At 41.8% G+C, this 14,813-nt stretch overlaps 1 protein-coding gene across 2 annotated transcripts in view; it reads left to right on the plus strand.

Moving 5' to 3' along the window:
• Positions 1 to 14,813, plus strand: part of tbc1d8 (TBC1 domain family member 8) — a 33,869-nt gene that overhangs the window by 10,359 nt on the left and 8,697 nt on the right. For both annotated transcript variants that reach the window (XM_079666317.1, XM_079666318.1), the window contains exons 5-12: positions 1,924 to 2,164; positions 3,969 to 4,176; positions 7,836 to 8,033; positions 8,601 to 8,750; positions 9,575 to 9,725; positions 10,505 to 10,719; positions 11,493 to 11,610; positions 14,046 to 14,331. In XM_079666317.1, coding sequence (XP_079522443.1) covers positions 1,924 to 2,164; positions 3,969 to 4,176; positions 7,836 to 8,033; positions 8,601 to 8,750; positions 9,575 to 9,725; positions 10,505 to 10,719; positions 11,493 to 11,610; positions 14,046 to 14,331 — 1,567 coding nt within the window. The remainder of the gene's footprint in view (positions 1 to 1,923; positions 2,165 to 3,968; positions 4,177 to 7,835; positions 8,034 to 8,600; positions 8,751 to 9,574; positions 9,726 to 10,504; positions 10,720 to 11,492; positions 11,611 to 14,045; positions 14,332 to 14,813) is intronic.

A 14,813-nucleotide genomic window follows, 5' to 3' on the forward strand; every position in this document is an offset into this window, starting at 1 on the left:
AGAAGAGACATGAAGAAGAGGGGACACATGTTGATGTAGAAGAGACATGAAGAAGAGGGGACACATGTTGATGTAGAAGAGACATGAAGAAGAGGGGACACATGTTGATGTAGAAGAGACATGAAGAAGAGGGGACACATGTTGATGTAGAAGAGACGTCAAGAAGAGGGGACATATGTTGATGTAGAAGAGACATGAAGAAGAGGGGACACATGTTGATGTAGAAGAGACATGAAGAAGAGGGGACACATGTTGATGTAGAAGAGACGTGAACAAGAGGGGACACATGTTGATGTAGAAGAGACATGAGAAAGTGGATTTTGCATGATAGCTGACCTTTAACCAAAAGACTGAATTACACACAGTAATCATTTTTTTTAAAAGAGGAAGAAGAGTCCAGAATGGTGTAAACAAAAAGTTGGAAATTACCATGCAGGTGATATGGGATACTGAATGTGAAATTAGAGAAGTAACAGAGAAAGGCAAACTGAACTAAAAACACTTCTTTCACTTTATCGAAATCCTAACGATATAATTAAGTTAAATGAAGAGGAATTAATAACAACAATATATTCAAAACAATCAAATAATGAAGTAGCTCAGCATCAACCTCCTGGCCTTCTACGCCTTCTTGCTGGGGAAGGAAGGTCCGTACACCAAAGACAGGGCTAGGGTATTAACCAAAAGACTGAATTATTAATATTTAAAAATCATTATTCTCACGTATTTTGGGACTACACATGAGAAAGGGTGAACGCACCTCTGGCTGGCAGAGAATGATCTGCTCCATAGCTTCTTGGACAACTGGACTTAAAATCACATTGAACATTTTACATTTATATCCTATCTAATATTTAATATTCCATTCCTCACATACTTACGTATATTTAATATCCTGCTTTATATTTTGTTACTATACATTTTACTCTTTTTAATGCTATTTTATTTCTATTGAGATGTTTGAATTGTGGAATGTTTATTTCTAGTCTTTTAATTAAGCAATCATACACGAGAGGCCGTTCTTGAACGTCATTATTGGTACGACAGTACTGCGGCAGCGCCTCGGTCCGTACGCCTGTACTGGAGTCAATAATGACGTTCAAGAAACTATCATTGTAATCAACAATATCGTAAAATAATTTCATAATGTGGGCTAATTTGCTCCCAAACCTACGCTTTCTGCTTGAGTTCATCTCCGTCAGAAAGTAGTTCCTAGAAAGTAGTTCCCATGGTAACGATAGCCGATCAAACACTCCTGCTACCCCGTTTACAGTTATTGATATAATTATAGTAAATAATGTTCCGAAATCTACCATTTTCTCCTGGGTTTTTAAGAACGCTTTGAGACATTTGACAGCCCAGGTAGTTGACGCCAATGTACTCTTTTCGTTGCGACTTTTTTCCAACTCACTCAACTCGTCAGTTGAAACAGCCGCAAATCTTTCGTTGGTTTTGTGGTCTGTGTTCATGTCCAACCATTCATCAATACTGAGGCCCCCCAACAAATCAAAATGTACTTTAAAATCTGACATTTTGTAGCTACCGATTTCCAACGAGAGACAATGTATAACAGTGTAACGGCTGTGTGTCGCTAAACGTCGCTATGGAAACAACACGATGTAGGCTCATGGAAGTAGTTTCGGTAGGCTAGTGGCGTGTGTTGGCCACTGGATACTTTGTGATTAGGCACGTTCTATTTGATCGTTGTTTGATCGTGGAATCAAACACGCCTATTGACCAATCAGAGAGCTTGCTCAAACCTATGTGTTATAGAATTAGTTTTGTTCAATGCCGTGTCTTTTTATGCTTCTGCAACGCAAACATTCCCCAAATTGGGATCGAACAAGTTCTTCTTATCTTATCTTTTTAGATGAGCTTTTTCTTAGCGACACCATCTTTTAAATTGGTCTTATTTTCCCTCAGTGAAGTTTGTGATCCCCTGGGCGGAGGTGACGCGGTTGGAGCGGGTCTCCAGCGGTCTGATGACGGAGGCCATCCGGATCAACACCCGGAAGAGACAGAGGGAGTTCTCCATGTTCCTGAACCTGGACGAGGCGTTCGGGGTCATAGGTCAGCTGGCGGACATCGCCCTGAGGCGGCTGCTGGACAGCGAAGGCCTGGAGCTGGACCGAGTGCTGCAGCAGCCGGCACGCATCACCAAGAGGTCAGAGAGCTCTGCTTTATCACATACACCTCATTTCCAAATGAACGGAGCGGAGCAGGGGGGACGTATCTTTGCAGGTGGAGCTGGAAGTTAGCATCGTAAGGGCTCCCTTGTCTAAAAGCACTGGATTTTTGAATATTGCAGGAAATAAGATCACCAGCATTCAAATGGTCTGTCCTAATTAAAGCTAATGTGCTTAGCTACTGATTGCTATCCTGGCTCTAAATGGTGGAACTAGCTCTCCATTGATATCACTTCAACAAAGGTTATACATCTTTTGTTGCAGACTAAAACCACTCGTTTTGACTTCACTTTGGCCGATACAACTAAACCGATTCCTCTCTTGATGCACAAACAGCATGGCTCTTTGCTCTCAGACGCCACTGTGATACTCAGGATTATTTATTCCTGTCTCTGTAAAAACCTCAAAACCAAAACAGGAAGTGGAGTTAAAAGTAACCTGAGGTGTATGTGGCTGGCTAACCACAACACAGAAATATGTTTTCTAGTCTCTCTGAATAGAAAATGTATTTAGAGTAGCTACAGTAATCTCTTACATCAAGAGAATGAAACTGAAAAGAGGAAGAAGAAATGAAAAGGTACAGAGAAACCACAGAGAGTCCAGAATGGTGTAAACAAAGAAAAAGAAAGTAGGAAATGACCATGCAGGTGATATGGGACACTGAATGGGAAATCAGAGAAATAATAGAGAAAGGCAAACATACAACTAAAAACAGGGGAATAAAATATATCAGTTCCCTTTTAATGAATAAACTCCAACACCCACTAAGAAAATACATAACCCTATCACTTTTTGGAAATCATTAAGATATAATTAAAGGTGGGGTAGGTAAGTTTGAGAAACCGGCTCGAGATCCACTTTTAGTTATATTCCATGGAATGCTCTTAACATCCCGATAGCAATGAATATCTGAAGTGCTTTGACAAAAAATATATAAAAATGTCATCTGTGGAAGCCGTGGTGCTGTAAAAAGCACGACCAATCATCTGAGGCGGCCCGGCTAAAGTAACTGGATGGCCTACCTGCCTGTCAGCCTTCCATCTGTGCACAAACTCATCTCGTGCCCTCATTGGTCATGTGTGTGTTGGGGGAGGGGCTCTGTGAGGAAGTGGCAGATTTGTTTCGGTTGTGTATTTTCAAATTCTAGCGCACTCGAGCCGGTTTCTCCAAAATGACCTACCCCACCTTTAAGTAATATGATCGTGAATTATAACAACAATGTATTCAAAACAATCAAATAATGAAGCGATGTGCTGATTTAAAAAAAAAAATGCATTAATGGTCCACCAGTCAATTTTAAGCCAAGAAATGAAGTAAATATTCACCCGGACATTGTACGTTTTCTATCACCTAAAACCTTTTTTAAACTGCTTCCTGGTACATCTTTGCTCCCCAAACTTTTCTCTGTGTCCATTATTCAACTCTAAATGTTTTAGTTGTTTTTGCTCAGGCTACCCACCTCTATTTCCCCTCTGATTGGTAGGTCAAAGTCAAAAGTCAAAGTCAACTTTATTGTTAATCTTACAGTTTGTGTGTACAGACAGAGAGATCGAAATACCGTTTCCCATAATTCCGAATACGAAAATACAAATATATATAAAAATATGTATAAACCTATATATACACAACCAACAGACACATTTGTACGTATGCACACATTAAGACATAGACAAAAGCACAACAATCAATATATTCAAAATAACAGTCCCTTCAATAACTTTGAGAAATGTGCATTAGACTGATCAGCCGTAACATTCTCTCCCTCACCATCTTCTTCCCCAGGATCCTGGAGGAGCAGGCGATACGGGAGTACGTGCTGGCGTTGTTTCGCCTCCCTCGGGGGGAGAGGCTCCACGAGGTAGCATCCTGCTCGGTGTGGACCCCCCACGCTCGCGGCCACACGGCCGGGACCCTCTACACCACCGACTGCTACCTGTGCTTCTCCAGCAGAGAGGAGGGCAGCTGCACCCTGCTCATCCCCCTCTCAGAGGTACGTCCCTGCATCACAGCACCGCTGAGGGGTCATCACATTAAACGCTTTCTTGTCATATGCACAGAAGCAGAGGTGGGAAGTAGTGGAGTACAAATACTTTGTTACTGTACTTAAGTACATGTTTCTGGTATCAGCAGTTTACTCCACTACTTATTTTTCTGACCACTTTTAACTTTGACTTCTTACATGTTGAACACAAATACCTGTACTTTCTACTTCTTACACTTTGAACCCAAATACCTGTACTTTCTACTTCTTACATGTTGAACTCAAATACCTGAACTTTCTACTTCTTACATGTTGAACTCAAATACCTGTACTTTCTACTTCTTACATGTTGAACCCAAATACCTGTACTTTCTACTTCTTACATGTTGAACCCAAATACCTGTACTTTCTACTTCTTACATGTTGAACTCAAATACCTGAACTTTCTACTTCTTACATGTTGAACTCAAATACCTGTACTTTCTACTTCTTACATGTTGAACTCAAATACCTGTACTTTCTACTTCTCTCATTTCCCAAACAGGCTGGTTCCTTTAGTCTGAATGTGTGTTTGGTGGCGTGATCATTATTATTTAGAGTCATTGCGTGCCTATTGATTTGAACACGATCCGTGTATCCATCATTTCCTGGTCTTCTCTAAAGAAGAGGGACCAATGAAAACGTTGTCATGTTGCCGTTGGTCACCATGGAAACATTCATTAGCTAACAATGACATTATTGATCTATTAATATAAAGGGAGGTCAGGTACTCTTTAAAACAGCTGCTAGTTATGGGTACTTTTTACTGAAGTACATTTCAAAGCCTCTTTACTTTGACTTGAGTAAAAAAGTTTAGTCAGTACTTCTACTTTCATCAGAGTATTTTTAAACATGAGTATCTGTACTTCTACTTGAGTAAAGGATGTGTGTACTTTTGCCATCTCTGCACAGTAGCTACAGTAGTAGCAACATCAATGAAAATATCACGTAGTATGGTATGTAAGCTCTGGCTTTGTGTCGCTTCAGACCTTTTTTAGGTCATAAACTCTAAAGGACTGAAGACCAGTGAGCCTCACATGAACATCTTGACCCACATGTGGTGGTCCACGAGGCTCTAAGGACGCATTATTGTATGTTTTCTAACTTAGTTCAACAGAAGAGCTAATGGTGCATTCAGGTGGTTCTCCTAAAAGTCTAAAATGTTCAAGATTACTCCCAGGGTGGTGTCTTTGAATGCCTCATGAGATGACAGATGTCTAAACTAGGCCAGGCTCCATGACCCCTTATGAAATGATACGGCTGCATTTACAGATTAACAGTAATTACAGCCATACATGTGTTATAGTTCTCTGTCATAATGTGAACTGTAAAGGCCCACGGGAAGTGAGAAACAGAAGTCCAAGAACATTGGTCATGTGACTTTATTAGTATTGAGTGATAATCACCTGAACGTAGAAACCCATGACATGAAGTGTGTGATTCTGGAAGCTGAAAACTAATGATAGATACGACACAATCTCTGTCTGGAAGTTCAAAACACTTTCTTTTTTTTCAGCCAATCTCCTCCACTGTATTGACTTTAACTGACCCCTGGTCTTGTACAGTTACAAGTCTGTCCTTTGACCCTGAGAGACTTAACTCCAGAGTGTTTATCTGAGATACTCTGTGTTTTCCATCATGTATTGTTAGCTTGTTAAACAGTATGTGTTTACTCGGCCTGCTGCTGGTTAAGGAGTAACACAGATTGGTTTCCTGTGGCTGGTAAAGTTCACACGTTGAACCCTATGTTCATATCTGGAGTTATGTACGTGGTGTTTGCTTTGTGACAGGACTAGTTCAGCTTCTTAAAATGTAGAGCAGTGGTTCTCAAAGTGGGGGGCGCAGAGGCATGACAGGGGGGGCGCGAGAGACCAGGAGGAAAAATGGTTATTAAAAAAAAAAGAAAAGAAAAATCATATTTGGAAAAATTAATGATTAGAAAATAATATGATAAAGTACTATTACGTCCGGGTCTCTGTGTTTCAATACAGCTCGGCTCTGTGTGTGTGTGGAACGAGCCATTTTGTGTGCGTACGCGAGCGAGTGAGAGAGAGCGCACCGGTACCGGAGATCGTTGTTGTTAGCTTCTGGTGCTAGCGAGCTACGCTAACGGATATAAGGAGTTTTTTCAACAACAAAGTGGAGGAGAGTCCTCTCCTGTCAGACTCAGTGAGCTAAAGGACTCTCAGTGTTATCTCAATGGGTCTCAAACGTTTTGGTCACCATTAATGTAAACAATTATTTCCGAGGCACACGTTTATATGATCATTATAGTTATACAAAAATAAGAGAATAAAATGAAAAACAGGTATGAAATACTATATGACATTAAAAAAAAGAATAAAGTTTAAAAGGGGAGTGATCTTTAAAATATCCATAAAGAAAAACTCAATCTGTTTACAGTTCTGTTTCATATGGGTGTTGAGAGATGTATCCATTAATGTTGCTCTCAAAGTGCACCAGAGTGATGCATTTAACTTCAATATTTAAAAATAAATCTTCCCGGGGGATCATGCCCCCGGACCCCCCTATGTGAGCTCCACACACCACCTATAAAAACAGCACTTTACCCCTGCTTACACCTATATGCCGTGAGCTGATTATCGAGCCTTCAGTGTAACAGTACACTGTGTATTTGCGTGGGGAGTGTTGCAGTAGAAAATTTCACTGTAGCGACCGGTACTTTAATGGGAAACCCTAAATGTTTGAGCACCCTCTATGAAACGTCAAGCTACCCCACAGCACCCCCAAAAGAAATCTCTGGCGCCGCCACTGAGCCTGACTATTTGTGTTGGGCGGGCCCGACTTTTTTTTTTCTCCAAAGGGGGGGCCCGACAGAAAAGGTTTGAGAACCACTGATCTAGAGAAATAAATACTGCTGAGCTCTGTTATCACTTAAAAAAACATGACATTATCTTTCTGCTCTAAATATGATCTGTTCTGTCATGAGAATTTATTTGGCACATTTCAACAACAAGGCTGTCGGAGCCAACATGCCTATTTAGCCATTGTTGATTATTTATATTTGTATCATTAACTGCTAACACCACATTAGTCACTTCCTGCATTGTCACATGGGTGTGGTTTAAAGTATTTAGTCGACCTGTTGTGTGCTGATGGACAAAGAGGGTGATTTGCTTCAGATACTGTACATGTAGCTTTAGTTGACCGTATGGTGTTATTGTTTGTTTGTTTATTTGTGTTATTAAATTGAATGGAACAAGATCTTCAGTACGGACTGCTCAGCACAGAGTTAACATCAGGAGTAGGTTCAAACTCTTTAAGAGTCTAAAAGTATTTTTGCTAATACATGTCAAGTCACATGTCTCTTAAAATTAAATGAACAAATACGTTTGATTGTATTAGAAGTGCTTCTATTGGCTAGCGCTCTAACACATTGTACGTGATAGGCCAAGGGGCGGGACATCTCTTAGCAGAATTGTGACTTTTACAGAAAATTGGCTTTTTATCTGAAAATCTCAGTATGAACCAAAGTTAGCCTCATAAGTGACTCAATTCAATGGGAGTTTTGTCGCTGCAAAGGCAATTCTGAGTGCTTTGCAAACACAAGTATAAAGATATGTATTCTTTCTGTGTTCTTATTCTCTATGCTTGTTTCCCTCCCTCAGGTGTTGTCCATAGAGAAAGCAGAGAGCACCAGCCTGCTGCCTCACCCCGTCATCGTGAGCGTCCGCAGTAAGAAAGCCTTCCAGCTGATCGACCTGCATGACCGAGACGAGCTCGTGGAAAACCTGAACGCCAGACTGCGATCTCTGCAGTGGAAACAGGCCATGTTCAGAGGCAAGAAGGACGGCAAGAGGAGCATGGTACGTGTGGCGGCACAGATATAACAACCTGACTCTGGGAGGGGAAGGGAAGCAACACTTACACCAGGTGTTCTCGTGAAATACAAGTTCTAAGAGGACTAACGTTTTTGTTGATTTTTTACATTTATCACATTACACAAACACAACCGGACGTTCCCCAACATTAGACATATGGCAGATTACTAAATAATGCTAAGAAATGTAATAAAAAGTGACCAGTTACTAGAAATCAGTTTAAAGTACAGACCAAAAATACATCAGTGTTTATTTAGCTTTCCATCTTGTATGCGGTATCTTCTATCCAGTTTCCCTCTGAGAGTTTTTAATGGATGTTTCTTGAACTTCATTAAAAGGTTACTTACGGGCCAGAGATGCATATTATCATTAATGTAACCTGAGGACTTTATTTTGGATGACGTCAATATGAAATGAAATACATCTGATCGTGAAAACCAACTTTTAAACCTTTAATGTTAAACTTAATGAGTTTGACCGCTCAGTTTTGACATTTGGATTTTTTTCCTGTGAGAAACTGATGATGTTTTTCTCCCCACATTTTTTTTTTAGAGGTCCCCGACACCTTACTACACTTTCTACTACGACACGGGGCAGTCTGATGAAGAGGAGATCGAGGAGCAGGTTCTCAGAAACACCGTCAACAGCGAGGCTCTGATGACGGCCTTCCACCACAACCAACCGGGAACCAACGGCAACAAGGTGGAGAGGAGTATTTTAGCTCAAATCAAACTCACATATAGAAGAAGATGGAGATGGACCACACATGCACACACATGCGTTTTTATACAGGTCATACAGTACACACAGTGCACACTTTTTACTACATGCACATACATATACAAATACACACAGTTATATGCACACATGCAGTTGAGAGGTCAGAGCGGAGGCAGCCAGTCTAGCCGGCGCCAGTGAGCAGTTGGGGGTTAGGTGCCTTGCTCAAGGGCACTTCGGCAGTGGCCCAGGAGGTGAACCGGCCCCTCTCCGGTACCAGTCCACACTCCGTATTTTTTGGTCCGATCGGGACGTGAACCGGCGACCAGTGTTTCCGCCAGGGGGGCATTTTGCCGTCATTTGACGCTCTTATTCAGCTCGGAGCGCCCTGAACTCGAGCCGAGGGCGTCCAAAAAAATAAAATAATTTAAGAGAAGATCGAGTTTTTAACCGCTTGAAATTACGAAAAGGAAAAAGGACAAGGACATCCCTCTGTTGGAGGGGCAAAGGAGTCTGGTGGGATTCTTTTCGCCGCCAGCAAAAGCGCGTTCCTGTGACGAAAAAAATTAAAACATTGCCGGATCTTCCAAGGACCATGCCAGGAGGGGGGTCCCTGTCGGCAGGGAGACGTTTAGAGATAGGATAAGGGACGTCGCAATTCAAAATTCAAGTCACGTGACACGACAGAACAAAAATCAGTAATAAAAACAAATCAAAAGTCTCATATTAAGTCAAATAAACCTCGACCACGTCAACATGTGCTCTTCCATATGTCCATCCCTTTTCTAAATATGTGTTTGTGTGTTCAGAGCGTGGAGGAGGTGAAGCAGCGTCTGTGGGACGATCACTTCTCAGAGTTCGGTCGCGGTGTCACGATGTTTCGAACGGACAAAACACAGAGACTCGTTGCCATGGGGATACCAGAGTCTCTAAGGGGGGAGCTGTGGATGACGCTGTCAGGTAAAAACACACACACACACACACACACACACACACACACACACACACACACACACACACACACACACACACACACACACACACCATGTATACATCACTTAAGGGGACATTACATTGACTTTCATGCATTTCCTGGAGACTTATCCTAACCTTAACCATAACCAACACATGTCTAACCCTAACCCTAACCAAAACAAGTCTTCACCCTAAAAGTAATGATTCCCCTCGTGGGACCTCCATTATGTCCCCATAAGGGAGGCGAGTCCCCACACGTGACTGTGTAAACAGATTGATGTCCCCACAAGTATAGTAATGCTAGGCCACACACACACATACACACGCACACACACACACACACACACACACACACACACACACACACATGGTTGAATGTAACAAAGTACAATTACGCAAGTAGTATGTACTTTTTAATTAAACTCCTCAATCATCTTGTCTTTCTACTGAGCACTACATTTAATGCGATGAGTTACTTTTCTAAAAAAGGTCTAAAAGGTCTTCCTCATATAATCATATTTTCGGCCTCTTGATTACCTTTACTGTCTATCCTGTTTTGATTAGATTTGCTTTAGGTTAAAAAGTCTTAATCTAGTAAAGTTTTCAAAAAAGTTAAGTAGTAAAATCAACTGGAAGGGCTTTCATTTTTTTATAGAGATAACCATAAACAGCTTGTGTGTTTTGCTTTCTCCTCATTTTAAAACCAGTTATAATGTGGCAAAGAAAAGTTGTTTATCCTCTCCGTCTCTCTGTTTGTGTTGCAGACGCGTCCTCAGAGCTGGAGGCCCACCCCGGGTACTACAGCGGTCTGGTGCAGAAGTCGATGGGTCAGATCAGCCTGACCACAGACGAGATCGAACGGGACCTGCACCGCTCGCTGCCCGACCATCCCGCCTTCCAGAACCCCACCGGCATCGCCGCGCTGAGGAGGGTCCTCACCGCATACGCCCACCGAAACCCCAAGATCGGATACTGCCAGGTACGACCACCGGGGGGCGCTGTGCAGAGACAGGGATGTGACTGCATGGGGGTCACTGTGATACTCATAATAGTCAAAGTCAACTTTATTGTCAATATTTCAGTTTGTGTGTACAGAGAGATCGAAATTCCGTTTCCCACAATCCCGAATAAAAAAATACAAATATATATAAAAATATGTATATATCTATACAGTATATACACAATCAAAGACACATGTGTGCATGTGCACACATTAAGACATAAATAAAAGCACAATAATCAAATATACAAAATAACAGTCACTTCAATATCTTTGGGAAATGTACATTAGTGTATTGCAATAATGGAAGTAAGGGATAATGTGCAGCTCGAGCCCCCAAGAGCTTGCAAAGAATATAACACGTTGCCCATAAACTACATGTCCCACAATGCATCTCATTTTGTGACATGTGCACTGAGACTTGCAATTATTTTTCAGACGTAGTTAATTATGAAGTTATTATCTGTTAATAATCCAATGCAGAGGCAATAATGTGACATAATTCTTTATTTTATATCCATTGTATATTTATATATGTATATTTATATAGTCTTAAAGTTATAACCGGCCCTTTGAGTGCAACCATAATGCTGATGATGCCCGCGATGAAATTGAGTTTGACTCCCCTGAGCCTGGCGGTCGTTATTGAAGAAAGGACTCTCAACCTTTTTCACTAATCACCGCCTCGCTGCACATCATCCCGTTTATTTCACTTTATGAATTGACAGTTGCTCTAATGTCTTTGTGGTCAGTCGATGAACATCCTGGCATCGGTGCTGCTGCTCTACGCCAAAGAAGAAGAAGCGTTCTGGCTGCTGGTGGCCGTCTGCGAGCTGATGCTGCCCGACTACTTCAACCGCAGAGTCATAGGTGAGACGTCCCAAAAACAAGCTTTAAAAATATATATTCCCTCCATCCTCCTCCAGTAGCTGCTCCTTGTTTAAAGTAACCACAGTGTGTTGCTGTTGTTTTTGTCTAAACGACCCACAGTGCTTATCTTTGGCCTCTATAATAAACAAGGCTCATTTCCTGTATTCGTGAAGCACCGTATTCCTCCCCAGCAGGGTGCTTTAGAAACAATTTCCTCTTTCTTTTAACCTCAAGATATTTATGTTCATGTTTAAACCGGCAGTGATTGTCTTCTGGGAATATGGATGTGAAGGATAAATATTCTTTTGACACATTTTTATTTAGCAATAACAATTTCCCTAACCCACTAAAGACACACATGGAAGTTATCAATTGACTCTTTTGTAATTCAATAATATCAGTGTTTGTCTACATGCGGGTTTTAATAGTTTTCGGAGGGCATTGTTGTTCTATAGCAGAGCAAACACACATCCTGTTGGATCCGCACAGCAAATACTTTCTAGTCAGATGAAGTGATTTCTCTCTCAGGCATATCCTTTGATAATCGCTTTAACTTTTTAAACAGCAGATAGGGGTCTCATTGTGGTAACACTGGAGAAGACTGGATGGACCCCAGCTTCCACCCCAGCTCCACCCCAGCTTCCAGAGTTCAGTGTTTCTGTACTTCCTCTAAGAACAAAGGACAGTAAAAGAAGAGCCCTGTGGCTTCAGGCTTGATCGCCATTCAAATGACAGCGTTGGTTTCTCCCAAAAGTGGGCGGGGCCGTAAAGTCACGTAGATGTTACTCTGATCTATGAAAATCGATAGCCTACTGCTTTATTTAACCATATCCGATCTTCGATTTTCAATGGCTTAAAGTGGACCTATCATGCTATATTTGAATAATATAGTGTAGGACCATAACTATATAAGGCATATTTATACTTTTTATTTTTCAAAATACCAAACAGATCATGCATTTTAGCCATTCCTCATTTCGCTCAATTTAACACTGTCTTTGCATCATGGGCTGATTCTGTGAGAACAGCACCATCTACAGGCCTGGCATATGTACTACAGCGTCTCCAGCGCTTTCCAACGGCAATGTCCGTGGCTGTCTCCTCCTGATTGGTGGAGTTGGCCCAATAGCCGTAGTGCCACTTCTGTGACGTCATAGAAGTGTTCAAATCTGGATCAGTCTGTATCAGATCCGTTGCAGCCCCTTTTTAAGAGATTTGGGTATGGAGGAAAATAGAGAGGGTTGTGTTTTCTGACACTTGGTGAGTTCCCTGGAACACCGGGGACACATATTCATGTATAAAAGACGTACAAAAGTGCATTTTGCATGATAGGTCCCCTTTAAGTGACACTGGAGAAGACTGGATGCGTTGCTTTTGCTGCCATCTAGTGGTCAAAACTATGAAAATCAGTCCCAGTCAAAAAGTTACTATTTATATACCACACAAAAAAATAGATGCACTCTGCTTTTTGCATAGAGTAAAGGTACATCATAACAAAGAACACAAGATCACACACACACACACACACACACACACACACACATACATACATACATACATACATACATACATACATACATACATACATACATACACACACATACCATGTATACATCACTTCAGGGGACATTACTTTGACTTACATGCATTTCCTGGAGACTTATCCTAACTTTAACCATAACCAACACATGCCTAACCCTAACCCTAAACCTTAACCTAACCAAGTCTTCACCCTAAAATTAATGATTCCCCTTATGGGGACCTCCAATTTGTCCCCATAAGGGAAGCGAGTCCCCACACGTGAAACAGATTTAGGTCCCCACAAGTATAGTAATGCTAGGCCACACACACACACACACACACACACACACACACACACACACACACTCTAATTTACAGTGATTCGTAAATTGTGCTCCATATTTAGTTTTTTCCATTTTACCGTCTTCTGACATTGTTCTTTCAAAGTCCGAAGGGTAGATACTTCCTTATTTTTCCAGCTTTGCATGATGCATGATTAGCTTCTTAAAAACTGATGATGGGTATTTTGAAAGAGACAGACTGCTGGTGAAACAATCTATGTTACAGTTTCATGTTTGTGGACAGCCATCTTTCAATATCCACACAAGTTTAATGTTTAACAAATCCAAAAGACACGAGGGAGTCTCTCTGTGCAAAATTGAAGTGACTGTTATTTTGTATAAATTGATTGTTGTGCTTATTCATGTCTTAATGAGTGCATATGTAGAAATGTGTCTGTTGATTATATAGGATACACATATTTGTATACATATTAAAATGGATTGTGGGAAATGGTGTTTCACAAACGGAAAGATTGAAAATAAAGTTGACTTTGAACATTTGACTACAAACTTCCCATTCTTAAATCCTCTTTCTCTCCATCAACCCCCCCTCCCCCCCCCCCCCCCCTGCAGGAGCTCAGGTGGACCAGTCGGTGTTCGAGGAGTTGATCCGGGAGCGTCTGCCCGAGCTGGCGGAGCACGTCCCCGACCTCTCCACCCTCTCCTCCGTCTCCCTCTCCTGGTTCCTCACCCTCTTCCTCAGCGTGCTGCCCTTCCACAGCGCCGTCTGTGTGGTCGACTGCTTCTTCTTCAACGGGATCAAAGCCATCTTCCAGCTGGGTCTGGCTGCTCTGGACGCCAACGCTGAGGCGCTGTCCGCCTGCACCGACGACGGCCAGGCGCTCATGATCCTCTCCAGGTACTAACACCAAGTATACTTAGTTTAATACAAACACCAGGGTTGCGTTCGGATAGTTTAAAAATCAGCTCCTAAGTTCTAACCCTATCTCCTATTCCTTGACCTCTGAGTGAAACGTCACGGGGTTAAGGGATAGTGGATAGGAGAATTCAAAAGGACTTAGGAGAAGAGACTGCGGTACTTTAGAGAATCCGACTGCACTTTCACTCTCCGACGTGTTTATGATGCGCCAGCGGACGTCATTGTGTGCGTCTGCTGCTGTGGGGAAACTATGGAAACTACAGTTTTCTATACAGAGGACTACAACATGGATGTTCAATAAGAAGGAGGGAATCATCTAGAGACTCTGCACCGTGCTCTGATGCTGTTGGTTTATGCTTTATGAACGTGGACAACAGAGAAACATATTCTTCATGACCAAAGTTGTAATTGAAATAAAAAATGAAAGTGAAACTTCTGCTCGTCACCCTCTCCCTCCGGTC

Source organism: Notothenia rossii, assembly GCF_949606895.1.
Source record: "Notothenia rossii genome assembly, chromosome: 2".
Taxonomy (NCBI): domain Eukaryota; kingdom Metazoa; phylum Chordata; class Actinopteri; order Perciformes; family Nototheniidae; genus Notothenia; species Notothenia rossii.